At 47.1% G+C, this 13,378-nt stretch overlaps 1 protein-coding gene across 4 annotated transcripts in view; it reads right to left on the reverse strand.

Moving 5' to 3' along the window:
• Positions 1-1,910: 1,910 nt before the first annotated feature.
• The window catches only part of LOC111976651 (retinoic acid receptor gamma-A-like), a 61,215-nt gene continuing 49,747 nt past the window's right edge, over positions 1,911-13,378 (reverse strand). The window contains exons 3-9 of one of the 4 annotated variants that reach the window (XM_024005652.2): positions 11,111-11,259; positions 10,556-10,706; positions 9,349-9,509; positions 6,074-6,250; positions 5,535-5,739; positions 5,048-5,206; positions 1,911-4,816 (exon numbers count right to left, since the gene is read on the reverse strand). In XM_024005652.2, coding sequence (XP_023861420.1) covers positions 4,443-4,816; positions 5,048-5,206; positions 5,535-5,739; positions 6,074-6,250; positions 9,349-9,509; positions 10,556-10,706; positions 11,111-11,259 — 1,376 coding nt within the window. In that variant the 3' untranslated portion in view covers positions 1,911-4,442. Of the gene's footprint in view, positions 4,817-5,047; positions 5,207-5,534; positions 5,740-6,073; positions 6,251-9,348; positions 9,513-10,555; positions 10,707-11,110; positions 11,260-13,378 lie in introns of all 4 variants that reach the window. The other 3 variants (XM_024005651.2, XM_024005654.2, XM_024005653.3) reach the window with 3 other exon arrangements.

Raw genomic sequence — 13,378 nt, forward strand, 5'->3', positions numbered from 1 at the left:
CCTCCCAGACCGGTGTTGTAGACAGCACTACCAGTGTTCTGTCCTCCCAGGACCGGTGTTGCAGACAGCACTACCAGTGTTCTGTCCTCCCAGGACCGGTGTTGTAGACAGCACTACCAGTGTTCTGTCCTCCCAGGGCCGGTGTTGTAGACAGCACTACCAGTGTTCTGTCCTCCCAGACCGGTGTTGCAGACAGCACTACCAGTGTTCTGTCCTCCCAGACCGGTGTTGCAAGGCATGACGACGATAGAAGAGTTGGCTACAGAACGGGACCAACCTACTCTCGGAGAACGCTGGTAGCCACTAGCCACGTCATCTAACTCACCAAGCAAGCACGTCTAGAAATCAATGCAAATTGCCCATGTTCAGCACAAGCAAACCCAGTTCTTGGTTTACTCTATTCATGCCAGTTCCTGTATGGTTCATGAAGGATGATTCATTATTGATTCTCTACCAGGATTTCTGAGTAATCAGTATGCTCTCTGAGTAATAGAACGAAGCTGCTAACCTCCGTCCTGGGGTAGACTAGAACTGTATGCAGCTTTCTCCCTTCTGGCGATCCTTGTCGCTTCTATTCACCCGTTCTTACTTTTCACTTGTATACTTCCTTGTAACCTTGTAGTTGCTTTGCGCCATTAATAACCTGGAGAGGATATCTGCTCCAACCATCAATTGACTAATCATCGCTAGTATAATTGGAAAGGTGGCGATGAAACCCCCAAAATACCACCCTGCCTCTTTAAATCCCCTACTACCCCAACACTCCTACCCATTGCCCCGGGGTTCCCATAGCAACGTGTTATTGGGGTTGAATATATGAGGTCATTTAGCTTCAGTCCTTGTAAAGCAGCTAATAATATATGGACCTTATTCTAATCCCCAGTCCCTCTTTATTGATCTGTATTTTTAACGATAGTTAATTATGGCAATCATATAGTTGATAGAACCCCATCTCTGTTTATCACTCTTCACTCTAGTGTCTACGTCTATTAATAAAAACAACCATAGAGGCTATAATACACTGAGTGTACAAAACATTAAGAACACCTTCCTAATATTGAGTTGCCCCACAGGGATGTTGGCCCATGTTGACGCCAATGCTTCCCACAGTTGTGTCAAGTTGGCTGGATGTCCTTTGGGTGGTGGACCGTTCTTGATACGCACAGGATACTGTTGAGCGTGAAAAACGGGAAAAACCCAGCAGCATTGCAGTTCTTGACACAAACCGGGAATCTACTGCCATAACCCATTTAAAGACACTTACATCTTGCCCATTCACCCTCTGAATGACACACATACACAATCATTGTCTCAATTGCCTCAAGGCTTTCTTTAACCTTTCTCCTCCCCTTCATCTACACTGATTTTAAGAGGATTTAAAAAGTGACATCAGTAAGGGATCATAGCTTTCACCTGGATTCACCTGGTCAGTCTGTCATGGAAAGAGCAGGTGTTCCTAATGTTTTGTACACTCAGCATATACTGTAGCACTGTCCCAAGGACACGGAGTGGAAGTATGCATCTGTCTAGAGTAGGAGGCAACATTAACGAATTGTAACACACTGGTAATACTAGTGCCTGCTCGGTTCTATCCTATATGCAGGGCTGGTGTACAGACACTGCTGCTGCTGGCTGTTCTCTGTAGCCAAAGTGCAAGAGCGCCCACTATTGGTAGTCATTGTGTTGATGACGTCATTGCAGTGCTCAGTTCTAATGAAATGGACTCAGTAGCAAGGCTCACGGCTGGTGAATGAACGGGGGCTATCAGAAAAACATTTGGTAACAAATCATTTGAAGGGTTGTTTACGAAATATTCACATCAGTGTCATAAGTGCATCCAAGAGTTTCATAACTGATAAGAAAAAATGCTACAACACATTTTAAGAGAATGAGACATTTCTCAAAGGAAATATGATATTAATCTCACAAAAGTAATTTATTGTGCCTTACAGTTCATATGGCTTTTTCTTTGTATGACAGAGTTGGTATGAACAGAAGATTGGACAATACCGTGGCCATGTTTTACAGAGAAGAACACCGGCATCAAAACAACGTAATCGCAACGTTTGCATCATGAAGGCTTGGCAGGGCAGGCCGAGAGGAAATGAGGTCATCAAACCTCGCCGCTCTGCTTCTCCGCGATCCTGTGTGACGTCACAGCACCGTACAGAGAACATTCACCCAATGACAGAGGAGACATGCTAAAGCCTGTACACACACTCAAAACCAACTAGGAGGACCACATTCAGAGAGAACTGTACAGTAGGRCTCTTTCGCTACCGCTGGGAGGAGTCTGTTGCTTTCCTGTTCATATACTGTATCTTCGTAGCCAGACTGTATACAAAACTCTGGATGTACACGTAGCCAGCTGCATTATGAACAGTTGGTTACATATTGACTGGGACATGTTGMCAACATAGAAGATTGAGAAGTAGAAATGACAGGAGGACACATTGGCCTGCCACTTCATTGAAGAAGACAGAGAGAGGGTATATCCTACAACATTACAAAGACATGATGATGTAATGGCTTTGGATGAGAAGGCAGTTGGTTTCTTGGATGCCAGCAGCACAGAGCACAGGTCAGGCAGGTCATTGACAATGCTGCTGGCCAGGTCTGGTCTGAGACAGACGAGTGCTTTTCACACTAGTGAGCCGAGCCAAACTAAGCTGTACAGAGCTGGCCTGGCTATGCACCCACCATAGTTCCTGGAACTGTGCTGGAAAGGACAATGTGAAAATAGAATATCTATGCCAGCACTGGTTTGGTTTGGGTTGGCATGATAGTGTGAAAAGGGTAACAGACTGGCTGGCATCCACGCCGTTTGTAGACCAGTCATCTATCTTCTATGTACACAGAGCTAGGAGTTAACTGGTCAGATCCGACTGACTGAGTCAAAAATACACACACATAAATATTGCCTGTTTCTAGCGCACCCTACAGCTTGGCGGCAGCTAGGGTTTGGTCCTTAGTAACAGAGAAGCCCTGAGAAGTCTGTTTTCATGTCGTTGTCCATAACAGTTCCTGGTTTGAACTTGTGTGTGTCTGTGTGTGTGTTGATCATGTGTCAGTGAGTGTTTGCTTGTGTACGTTGTTAAATAGTGCTTCGGTTTCACAGGCATTTGATGATAGTTCTCTACATTTCCATTGTGTTCGTCAATTGCATGACTGCTGAATAAGATGAGATTGCCATTGACTGTACTGTCAATATTGGGCAATAAAGATGTATAGTATAAAACAGGATATCAAAGTGCCACAGCCAAGTACTACGGCCAACGGTCAATCTCTGTCTACCAAACAAAGCCAAAACGGCACATCTGTTATAGGTTCGAGGTTTAGTGTGTGTGTGTGTGTGTGTGTGTGTGTGTGTGCGTGTGTATAATTTTATATGTCAATGTGTGTTGAGTTGCTAACTTTGGCACTGAGACACTATCCATTCGACAGCATAGTTTGTTGCGTTGAAAGGAAGCACATAGATTAATGCTAGTCCCCTGATAAACAACACAAATCACAACTTTAGTCACTGTAACACAACATTACTGAGTTGGTTATCATTGACATCTACGGCGAGCAAAACTGCCCAAAAAACACCAGCGGCGCAGTTGGAAAGAAGATTCAGTTCGAGGTCTGCCAGTTGGGATTCTGATTCGTCTCTCTCTGGATATCCAATGGAAAACTCCTCAAAAAACAAAACCTCATCTAAAGAAATCATTTACAAAACCAGGATTACAAACAAACCAAATATAATGGTATATAGATATGTATGGACTAATTAATACATTGAAAGAGAAAGAAAAGTCAAGATTTTTTTTTAAACAATATTCAAAAGCAAATAACAGCAAAATAATCGATTAGCATATTCAGTTTGGTTTCATCCTGTGTTCGTCTTTTTGAGAAACGTGTTTTGCTTTGCATCCGTTGGAAATAATCTATAGTTCAGTTCATCTGTTTTGGCCTTTCCTCTAAGTAGATACAAACAAAAAGATAGTAAAAAATGAGATTTTTTTTTGTCAAAGAGAGTCCGTTTTCTTTGTTGTCATCACGCCATCTTCCCTCTTCTCTATATCAGGGGTCACGAGTCCAGTCGGTTGCATCATGTCGTCTCTCCGTCCCTCTTTTATAATAGTATCTCTGCAAGTCTCTCTGCGTGTCTGCATGTTACTTATCAGGAACCTGTGAGTCAGAGAACCTGAGTTATAGTGTCTGTACAGTTAGGTGTAAGTCTCTGCTGTCCTGTCATGTCCTGCTTGGAGAGACTGGTGTGCAGTAGGGAGATGGAGAGGATACAGAGGAAAGCGAGGGAGGGCCAGCATTGGAAGGGGTAGGGTGGGTGTATGTGTGTCTGTGTGTGTGTGTGCGCGCACACGCGTGTGTATGATTACGTCAGTTAGTGTGTGTATTTGAGTGAACAGACTGTATTTGTGTGTGATCGCCTCTCCTCCTCACTGCGCCCTCCCAGCATGGCTCTTCCTATCCCCTTCGCTGCTACTCTCCAGAGCCCAGGATTCCCCCTCACTGTCCGAGCCCCTGTCCTCTTCCTCCCCATCATCATAATCATCCTCATCTTCCTCCTCTGGGGAGGGCTCACTTCCGTTCTCTGTCCCCCAGCTGTCCTCCTCGTCCTCGGCCTCAGTCTTCATGGTGGTGGGGGGCTTGGTGGAGGCTGGTGGAGCGGCAGGAGGGGCAGGCGGTGGGGAGCTCTCTCCACTGCTCTCTGTCTGGTCCTCGAAGGCCTCTGGGTTCTCTAACATCTCTCTGATCAGAGGAGGCATGGGGCCTGGGATCTCCATCTTCAGAGTGATGGCCCTCTCAGCACCTGTTCACACACCACAGAAAAAACATTCATGTTAACAAGTCTGGAAAGTAATGTCTTAGCGTTTGCTTATAGTGCTAGATGTTCCAGACGTTATGGAAGTAATCCTGACGTCCAAGTGCTATCTCAAATGTTCTGCATCCACCATAATCTATATGTATTATTCGGACTGTGTGTGTTAGGTGGTAGTCTAGTGTATTGTAGTGTACTATTCTGTACTATAACAATACTGACCCTTGGTGCTGATGCCTCTGAGGTCAGTGATCTTCATCAGCATGCGGGGGAACATGTGTGGTTTGTTGGGGCGTCTGCGACGAGCGTAGATCTTCAGGGCCTCCAGCAGGGGCTCCTGCAGCTTGTCCACCTTCTGGGGCTCCTCCAGGTCCATACGGTCTGAGGGACGGACGGGGGAGAGGACCGAGTTATATACACAATACATGACAAACRGGACACATAACAGCCATCAGACAAGGATGGGAACGATGTAATTGATGATTTTTAGGTCATTACAATTGTATCATGTCATTGGTAACAACTACAAGTAAATAAAGTGTCAAGTGTAGTGCAACCAAACTATTTCATCCCCACATTTCTACTGGTATTGTAACTGAGTGAGGATGTTATCGCGGCCTAACACCTCAAAGACATTTAGGTCTGTATTAGTTCTTAATGTTTTATTGGCTAGCAGTAAAATAGTATTAATCCCCTCAGTGTGCAGTACCTCCAGAGATGAGGGAGATGGCGCTGAGGAGGCCCGTCTCTGTGTCGTCCATCTCCAGAGGCAGCAGCTGGCCAGCGAAGGCAAACACCAGGTCTGTGAGCGGGCCGAAGCCTGCGTTGTGCATCTGGGTCCGGTTCAGGGTCAGCCCGTCGGAGAAAGTCATGGTGTCCTGCTCTGGGGTGTAGCGCGTGCAGATCCTCAACATCTAGGGGTGAAAGAGGGAGGGGGAAAGATGGAAAGACCGAAAAAGGGAGGGGGAAGGATATAAATAAAAAAATTCAACAGGAAGGCTAAACCATATAGTAGGCTATGTTCTTTATCGATTGTCCATTAAACAACAATCTAATCTGTCGTCATCTGTTCACCTTTCCCTCTATACAGCACGACCCCTACACGTGGGCCTACTCTTGCAATACCGCCACTATCCACTGAGAGGCAGTATCCCCTCATCATTACATTGCCACGTCTCTGAGTCCCAGAGAATTGAACAGGGTCCGTTGACAGAGCAGATGAGGAGATAGAAAGAACCAGGTAAGTACCAGGATGTCCAGGCAGGCTGACTTGAGGAGGGTGATCTGGTCAGCGATGGTGAGGGTGGTGAAGCCGGGGAGGCGCTTGGCAAACTCCACGATCTTGATGATGCACTTGGTGGAGAGCTCACTGAACTTATCCCACAGCCCCAGGTCCAGCTGCACGCGCTGCTCTGCACTGGAGTTCTGGAGGATGGGAGAGACAGAAAGAGAGCGAGATAGTGAGCGTGGGGATGGCAGGGACACAGACAGGGTTCTTATTAGACATTGATCAGGTAGAAGAGCTATTGGGTATTATTTATATATTTCTACCTTTATTTAACTAGGCAAGTCAGTGAAGAACAAATTCTTATTTTACAATGACGGCCTACCTCGGCCAAACCCTCCCCTAACCCGAACGACGCTGGGCCAAATGTGTGCCGCCCTATGGGACTCCCGATCACGGCTGGTTGTGATACAGCCCGTGATCGAACCAGGGTCTGTAGTGCAGTGCAGTGTGACTGTTTGAGGTTGTGGACAGGTGTCTTTTATACTGATAACAAGTTCAAACAGGTGCCATTAATACAGGTAACGAGTGGAGGACAGAGGAGCCTCTTAAAGAAGAAGTTACAGGTCTGTGAGAGCKYGAAATCTTGCTTGTTTGTAGGTGACCAAATACTTATTTTCCAAAAAATCCTACAATGTGATTTTCTGGATTTTCTTTTCTCATTTTGTCTGTCATAGTTGAAGTGTACCTATGATGAAAATTACAGGCCTCTCTCATCTTTTTAAGTGGGAGAACTTGCACAATTGGTGGCTGACTAAATACTTTTTTGCCCCACTGTATGTGGCAGGGTCTACAGACAATCACGGACTACAAAGGGAAAAACCAGCCACGTCGCGGACACCGATGTCTTGCTTCCGGACAAGCTAAACACCTTCGCCCGCTTTGAGGTTAACACAGTGCCACCGACACGGCCCGCTCCCAACGACTGTGGGCTCTCGTTCTCCGTGGCCGATGTGAGTAAGACATTTAAGCGTATTGACTCTTGCAAGGCTGCCGGCCCAGACGGCATCCTTAGCCGCGTCCTCAGAGCATGCGCAGATCAGCTGACTGTAGTGTTTACGGACATATTCAATCTCTCCCTATCCCAGTCTGTTGTCCCCACATGCTTCAAGATGTCCACCATTGTTCCTGTACCCAAGAAAGCTAAGGTAACTGAACTAAATGACTATCGATCCATAACATTCACTTCTGTCATCATGAAGTGCTTTGAGAGACTAGTCAAGGATCATATCACCTCTACCTTACCTGTCACCCTAGACCCACTTCAATTTGCTTACTGCCCCAATAGGTCCACAGACCATGCAATCGCCATCACACTGCACACTACCCTATCCCATCTGGACAAGAGGAATACCTATGTAAGAATGCTGTTCATTGACGGGCCGCCCCCAGGTGGTGAAGGTAGGAAACAACACCTCCACTTCGCTGATCCTCAACACAAGGGCCCCTCAAGGGTGCGTGCTCAGCCACCTCCTGTACCTGTCTCTTATACACATCTAGATGTGTATAAGAGACAGGTGCAAAAGAGCAGAAAAGTAAATAAATAAAAGCAGTATGGGGGGTGAGGTAGGTAAATTGGGTGGGTAGTTTACAGATGGACTATGTACAGCTGCAGCGATCGGTTAGCTGCTCGGATAGCAGATTTTTAAAGTTGTTGAGGGAGATAAAAGTCTCCAACTTCAGAGATAGTTAAGGATCATATCACCTCTACCTTACCTGTCACCCTAGACCCACTTCAATTTGCTTACTGCCCCAATAGGTCCACAGACCATGCAATCGCCATCACACTGCACACTACCCTATCCCATCTGGACAAGAGGAATACCTATGTAAGAATGCTGTTCATTGACGGGCCGCCCCCAGGTGGTGAAGGTAGGAAACAACACCTCCACTTCGCTGATCCTCAACACAAGGGCCCCTCAAGGGTGCGTGCTCAGCCACCTCCTGTACTCCCTGTTCACCCATGACTGCGAGGTCACGCACCACTCCAACTCAATCATCAAGTTTGCAGATGACAACAGTAGTAGGCCTGATTACCAACAATGACGAGACAGCCTACAGGGAGGAGGTGAGGGCCCTGGTGGAGTGGTGCCAGGAAAATAACGTCTCCCTCAAAACTAAGGAGCTTATCGTGGACTTCAGAAAACAGCAGAGGGAGCACGCCCCTATCCGCATTGATGGGATCACAGTGGAGAAGGTGGAAAGATTCAAGTTCCTCGGCGTACACATCACTGACAAGCTGAAATTATCCACCCACACAGACAGTGTGGTGAAGAAGGCGCAACAGCGCATCTTCAACCTCAGGAGGCTGAAGAAATGTGGCTTGGCCCCCAAAACCCTCACAAACTTTTACAAATGCACCATTGAGAGCGTCCTGTCAGGCTGTATCACTGCCTGGTATGGCAACTGCACCGCCCGCAACCACACCGCTCTCCAGAGGGTGGTGCGGTCTGCKCAACGTATCACCGGGTGCACACTGCATGCCCTCCAGGACTCTTACAGCACCCGATGTCACAGGAAGGCCAAAAAGATCATCAAGGACATAAGCCACGACCTGTTCACCCCGCTATCATCCAGAAGGCGAGGTCAGTACAGGTGCATCAAAGCTGGGACCGAGAGACTGAAAAACAGCTTCTATCAAGGCCATCAGACTGTTAAATATCCATCACTAGCCGGCCTCCACCCAGTACCCTGCCCTGAACTTAGTCACTGTCACTAGCTAGCTAACACCCGGTTACTCAACCCTACACCTTAGAGGCTGCTGCCCTATATACATAGACATGGAATCACTGACCACTTTAATAATGGAACACTAGTCACAGTCACTTTAATGATGTTTACATACTGCTTTACTAATTTCATATGTATATACTGTATTCTATTCTACTGTATTTTAGTCAATGCCACTCCGACATTGCTCGTCCTAATATTTATATATTTCTTAATTCCATTCTTTTACTTTTAGATTTGTGTGTATTGTTGTGTATTGTTAGATACTACTGCACTGTTGGAGCTAGGAACACAAGCATTTCGCTACACCCGCAATAACATCTGCTAAATATGTGTATGTGACCAATYACATTTGATTTGATTTGGAGAAATTTGATTTACCCTAAACTGGCCTTTTGAGTTGGGAAAGTGTACATGTTCATAGTGGATTAGTGTCTTTACATGGGATGTGAATCAGTATGTTCTAACAGGAAAAAAGGACAAATATCAAAATGTGTGAGACTCTTACGGTGTGGTATTTGCCCAGCTGCAGCAGTGAGGGGAAGGTGTCTTTGTGGGCCTTGCTGACTTTGTTGACCAGCTCCTCCAGCTCGCCACTCAGCTCATAACTCTCCGGCGGCACCAACTCCTCCTTCACGTCCTTCTTCTTCTTGTTCCTGTCGTTACGCACTGCTAGGGAGGAGAAGAGGAAGAGGAGGATTAAGAGGGGGATGAGGTGGAAGAGGAGGAGAGGAAGAGCAGAAGGAGGAACATAACAACACGTGAGTGAGAATTTCTGTTGGCTTCCCACTAACTCGCCGCAATTCGGTGATGTTACGTACCAGTTAGTGAGCCATATTATACAATCCAGCTTATAACAGCACTTAAACAAAGTGATGACACTATCTCTCCATTCACTGTTATCTCCCTCCCTCTTCCTCCCTCTCTCTCCCTCCTCCCATTCTTTCCTTCCTCTCAGGATATCCAGAAATAGCAGGGGGACAATGTGATCCACGTCCTAACACACATCCCACACAAACAATACACCCACATAAGTGTCCCATGGGCAAACCTTCCTACCACTCACCTCACCTCGCACACACTCTCTCACAGAAATACACAGTCACATTGAGTAAATTGAGGTCTTTGTGACCAAGAATTTGCTATCACTCTCATTTTTTGTCATAACAGAATGATCAGTTGGAGCCAAGTCAAAAAGGCTATTTTTACAGAGAGCGACTATACTGAAATGAAAGTGTGAGCGAAAGGTGAGGGGTTTTGGTAGGGCAAGGGTGTGTTGAGAGTGAGATGACTGGTGAAACACCTAGTCTGTGTCCCTAAGGGCACCCTGTAACCTAGAAAGTGCACTACTTTGCACCCGACAAAAGCAGTGCACTATATAGGGAATAGGGTGTCATTTGGYACGCTGATTCGCAAGAAGAGTCATTTAGTAACATGATTAGTCATAAGGGTGGTACTGTGCCCAGTCTTTCCAAATCACCACCCTGCTGCTTCTTCGTTTCACTTCCTACTTCCTCCTGGGTGAATCATTTTAGATCAAACTATGCCAGTGACTATCTAAAAGCATATTGAGTGCTTTGTTTATATACTCTGAGTATGTGTGTGCACTTCCATGTGTGTGTTTGTGCATGAGTGTGTGTGCTTGCGTTGCTGCTTCCGTATCACAGGGCCTGGATGTCCTAGGTCAGTAGCCCCCATCCCCCAGCCTCTCTTACGTCTCTCACCTTCCTTGGACATGCCGACCTCGAAGCACTTCTGCAGTCGGCAGTACTGGCAGCGGTTCCTGGTGACCTTGTTGATCTGGCAGTTCTTGTCTCGGTGACAGGTGTACACCATGTTCTTCTGGATACTGCGTCGGAAGAAACCCTGGAGACGAGAGAAGAGAGGGAAAGGAGAAGATGAAACGCGGTCCGATGGAGGGAGTGACATTGTAACGGCCACGTTATCTTTCAACCTTTCATGTCTGTTCATTTATCAGATCCCGGGATTCCCAACTGAAACATTTTAGTACGTTTTGTACTGTTATGATTTCCTCATCCAGGCTTTGATCTCTTACATTCCTATGGCGACGTCTCGACATCTTGTGTTCAATACTTTCACCTGCTCTATCCTACAGCGTTCGCTACGTCATACTTTTGGACATACTTTTGGACATACTTTTTTTTTAGAAACTAGACCATTTGCATGCTGCCTGCCAGTGTTAAGTTTGATTGTTGTCAGTGTGTGTGGTGATGCTGATGATCATGAAGCTAAAGCAGGGGCCTCCTCACCTTGCAGCCCTCACAGGAGCTGACCCCGTAGTGATAGCCGGAGGACTTGTCCTGGCACACGAAGCAGGGCTTGTAGATGCGTGGCGGGGGAGGTGGAGAGGGAGAGCTGGGAACCATCTCCTCTGAGCTGGTGCTCTGGGTCTCCACCGCTGCAGAATATAAGAGAGGTGGATGAGTTGTTTGATTTTGTTACATTTTTGCTTGCAGTCGAATACTGCTGTTAGCGAGCCATTATCGTACAGTTTCACTCAGGCATGCTTAGGTTAGACTACACCAAATAAAGACAGGGAGATTTAGGCTGACTATTGGTAGTGAGAAGATAGACACAGTCAGAATGGAATGGAAGACATGACTTTTAGTCCCATGTCCCCAGTGCTGAGCCCTCAGGTCACAGATCAGAGTTAAGTGTCTGTTTGAGAGTTGGGAGGGGCTGTAATTGACAGAGGTAAAGAAAACAAACCATTTTACAACAGGCAGATAAGTGAGGATAAGTGGAGGTGTGATTGATTAGATTGACAGATCTCAGTCTCTGATAGGGCCTGGCGGCTGAATGGGCGGGGCTGTGGCTGCAGCTAGGGATCCCTCATTCCACAGTGACTGACTCACTGAGACTGGCATCCACTTGCCTCAGGAGAAATCTGCCACACACCCCACAAGGTAGCTAAGGTAGAGGAAGATGAGAGACCAAAATGTCCATGCACAACTGGTGTCCGCTTCGGTCTGCCCCTCCCACTGCTGCAGACTGCAGACTCAAACCCAGTCCCACACGCTGACTGCCATACCCACTGACGTCACAGTTGTACCTTGAGTCACATGCTCCTACGCTAAATTAAACATAATTATGTTCGAAATATGCTCCTTTGGGCACTGAGCTACACCACGTCTGGATTCCATACTTCCCAAGAGAGACACACACTCACACACACACACAGGTGCGCGCACGACACACGCATGCACGCACGCGTGCGCACACGCCAACAGACATGCCGACACCTGCACACCACACACACACACACACACACACACACTGACAAACCACACAGACACTGCACACTCTCAGTAACAGGCACACCACACATGTTGACCCCCCCCCCCCTCCCAAACCACTTCTTTCAACTTTCACCCCTGGTCACCCTCAAACTTCAACTCCCCAACTTCTCCAGCTCCAGCCTCCAAACTCCACCACCCCCTGACAAACAAACCCTATATTCCTCTCGTTTCCTGGCCCTAAATTCCTCAGCTTGGCCCTGTCAGGGTTTAATAGAGGCCCAGACTTATAAGCTGGTCTATAAAGATAGTCTCATGGCTGGGCTGGAGGCCCCATCCCTGCTGGCCAGTTTATTAGGATCCAGTCACCTTGGGCAGCTATTCACACCACTAGCTGTAGACCCAGGCCCGTGAAAAAAAGCAGCGCCAATCATAAAATAAAAACAGGGAGGCTCTAGAATTCTAACTTTTACTGCCCCCGCCTCCCCCTAACACCTTCAATGGACCACAGGGCTAGCTTAAACTTAACCTCACAATCCCCCCTCCTCCAGTCCCCCTTCCCTCCTCTCCCCCTTTCCCTCATACCCTGGGCTCAGGCCAAACCACCAGCTTGCCTTTTTACGAGAGTGGGGACTTCAAAAATAAGAAAAAAGGGGGTATAAAAGGAGGACTTTGATAAAAAACGGGAAAGCCAGGGGACAGAAAAGGGGAGGGGGTGGGAGGAGACACAGTTGTTGCTGCTCAGGGCTAGCCTTGTTCAGTACCAAGATGACCATTACTGCTATGGCTGTTAGCTTACTGCTGCTGTCACTGTAACTCTGCTACTGTTACTAACTGCTACTGCTGCTGCCACTGTACTTCGCACTGTTACTACTGCTACTGCTGCTGCCACTGTAACTCTGGCTACTGTTACTACTGCTACTACTGCTGCCACTGTAACTCTGCTACTGTTACTACTGCTACTACTGCTGCCACTGTAACTCTGCTACTGTTACTACTGCTACTACTGCTGCCACTGTAACTCTGCTACTGTTACTACTGCTACCTGCCTGCCACTGTAACTCTGCTACTGTTACTACTGCTACTGCTGCTGCCACTGTAACTCTGCTACGGTTACTACTGACTGCTGCCACTGTAACTCTGCTACTGTTACTACTGCTACTGCTGCTGCCACTGTAACTCTGCTACTGTTACTACTCTGCTGACTACTGCTGCCACTGTAAACTCTGCTACTACTTACTACACTGTACTACTGCTGCCACTGTAACTCTGCTTACTGTT

This window comes from Salvelinus sp. IW2-2015, linkage group LG17 (genome assembly GCF_002910315.2).
Source record: "Salvelinus sp. IW2-2015 linkage group LG17, ASM291031v2, whole genome shotgun sequence".
Taxonomy (NCBI): domain Eukaryota; kingdom Metazoa; phylum Chordata; class Actinopteri; order Salmoniformes; family Salmonidae; genus Salvelinus; species Salvelinus sp. IW2-2015.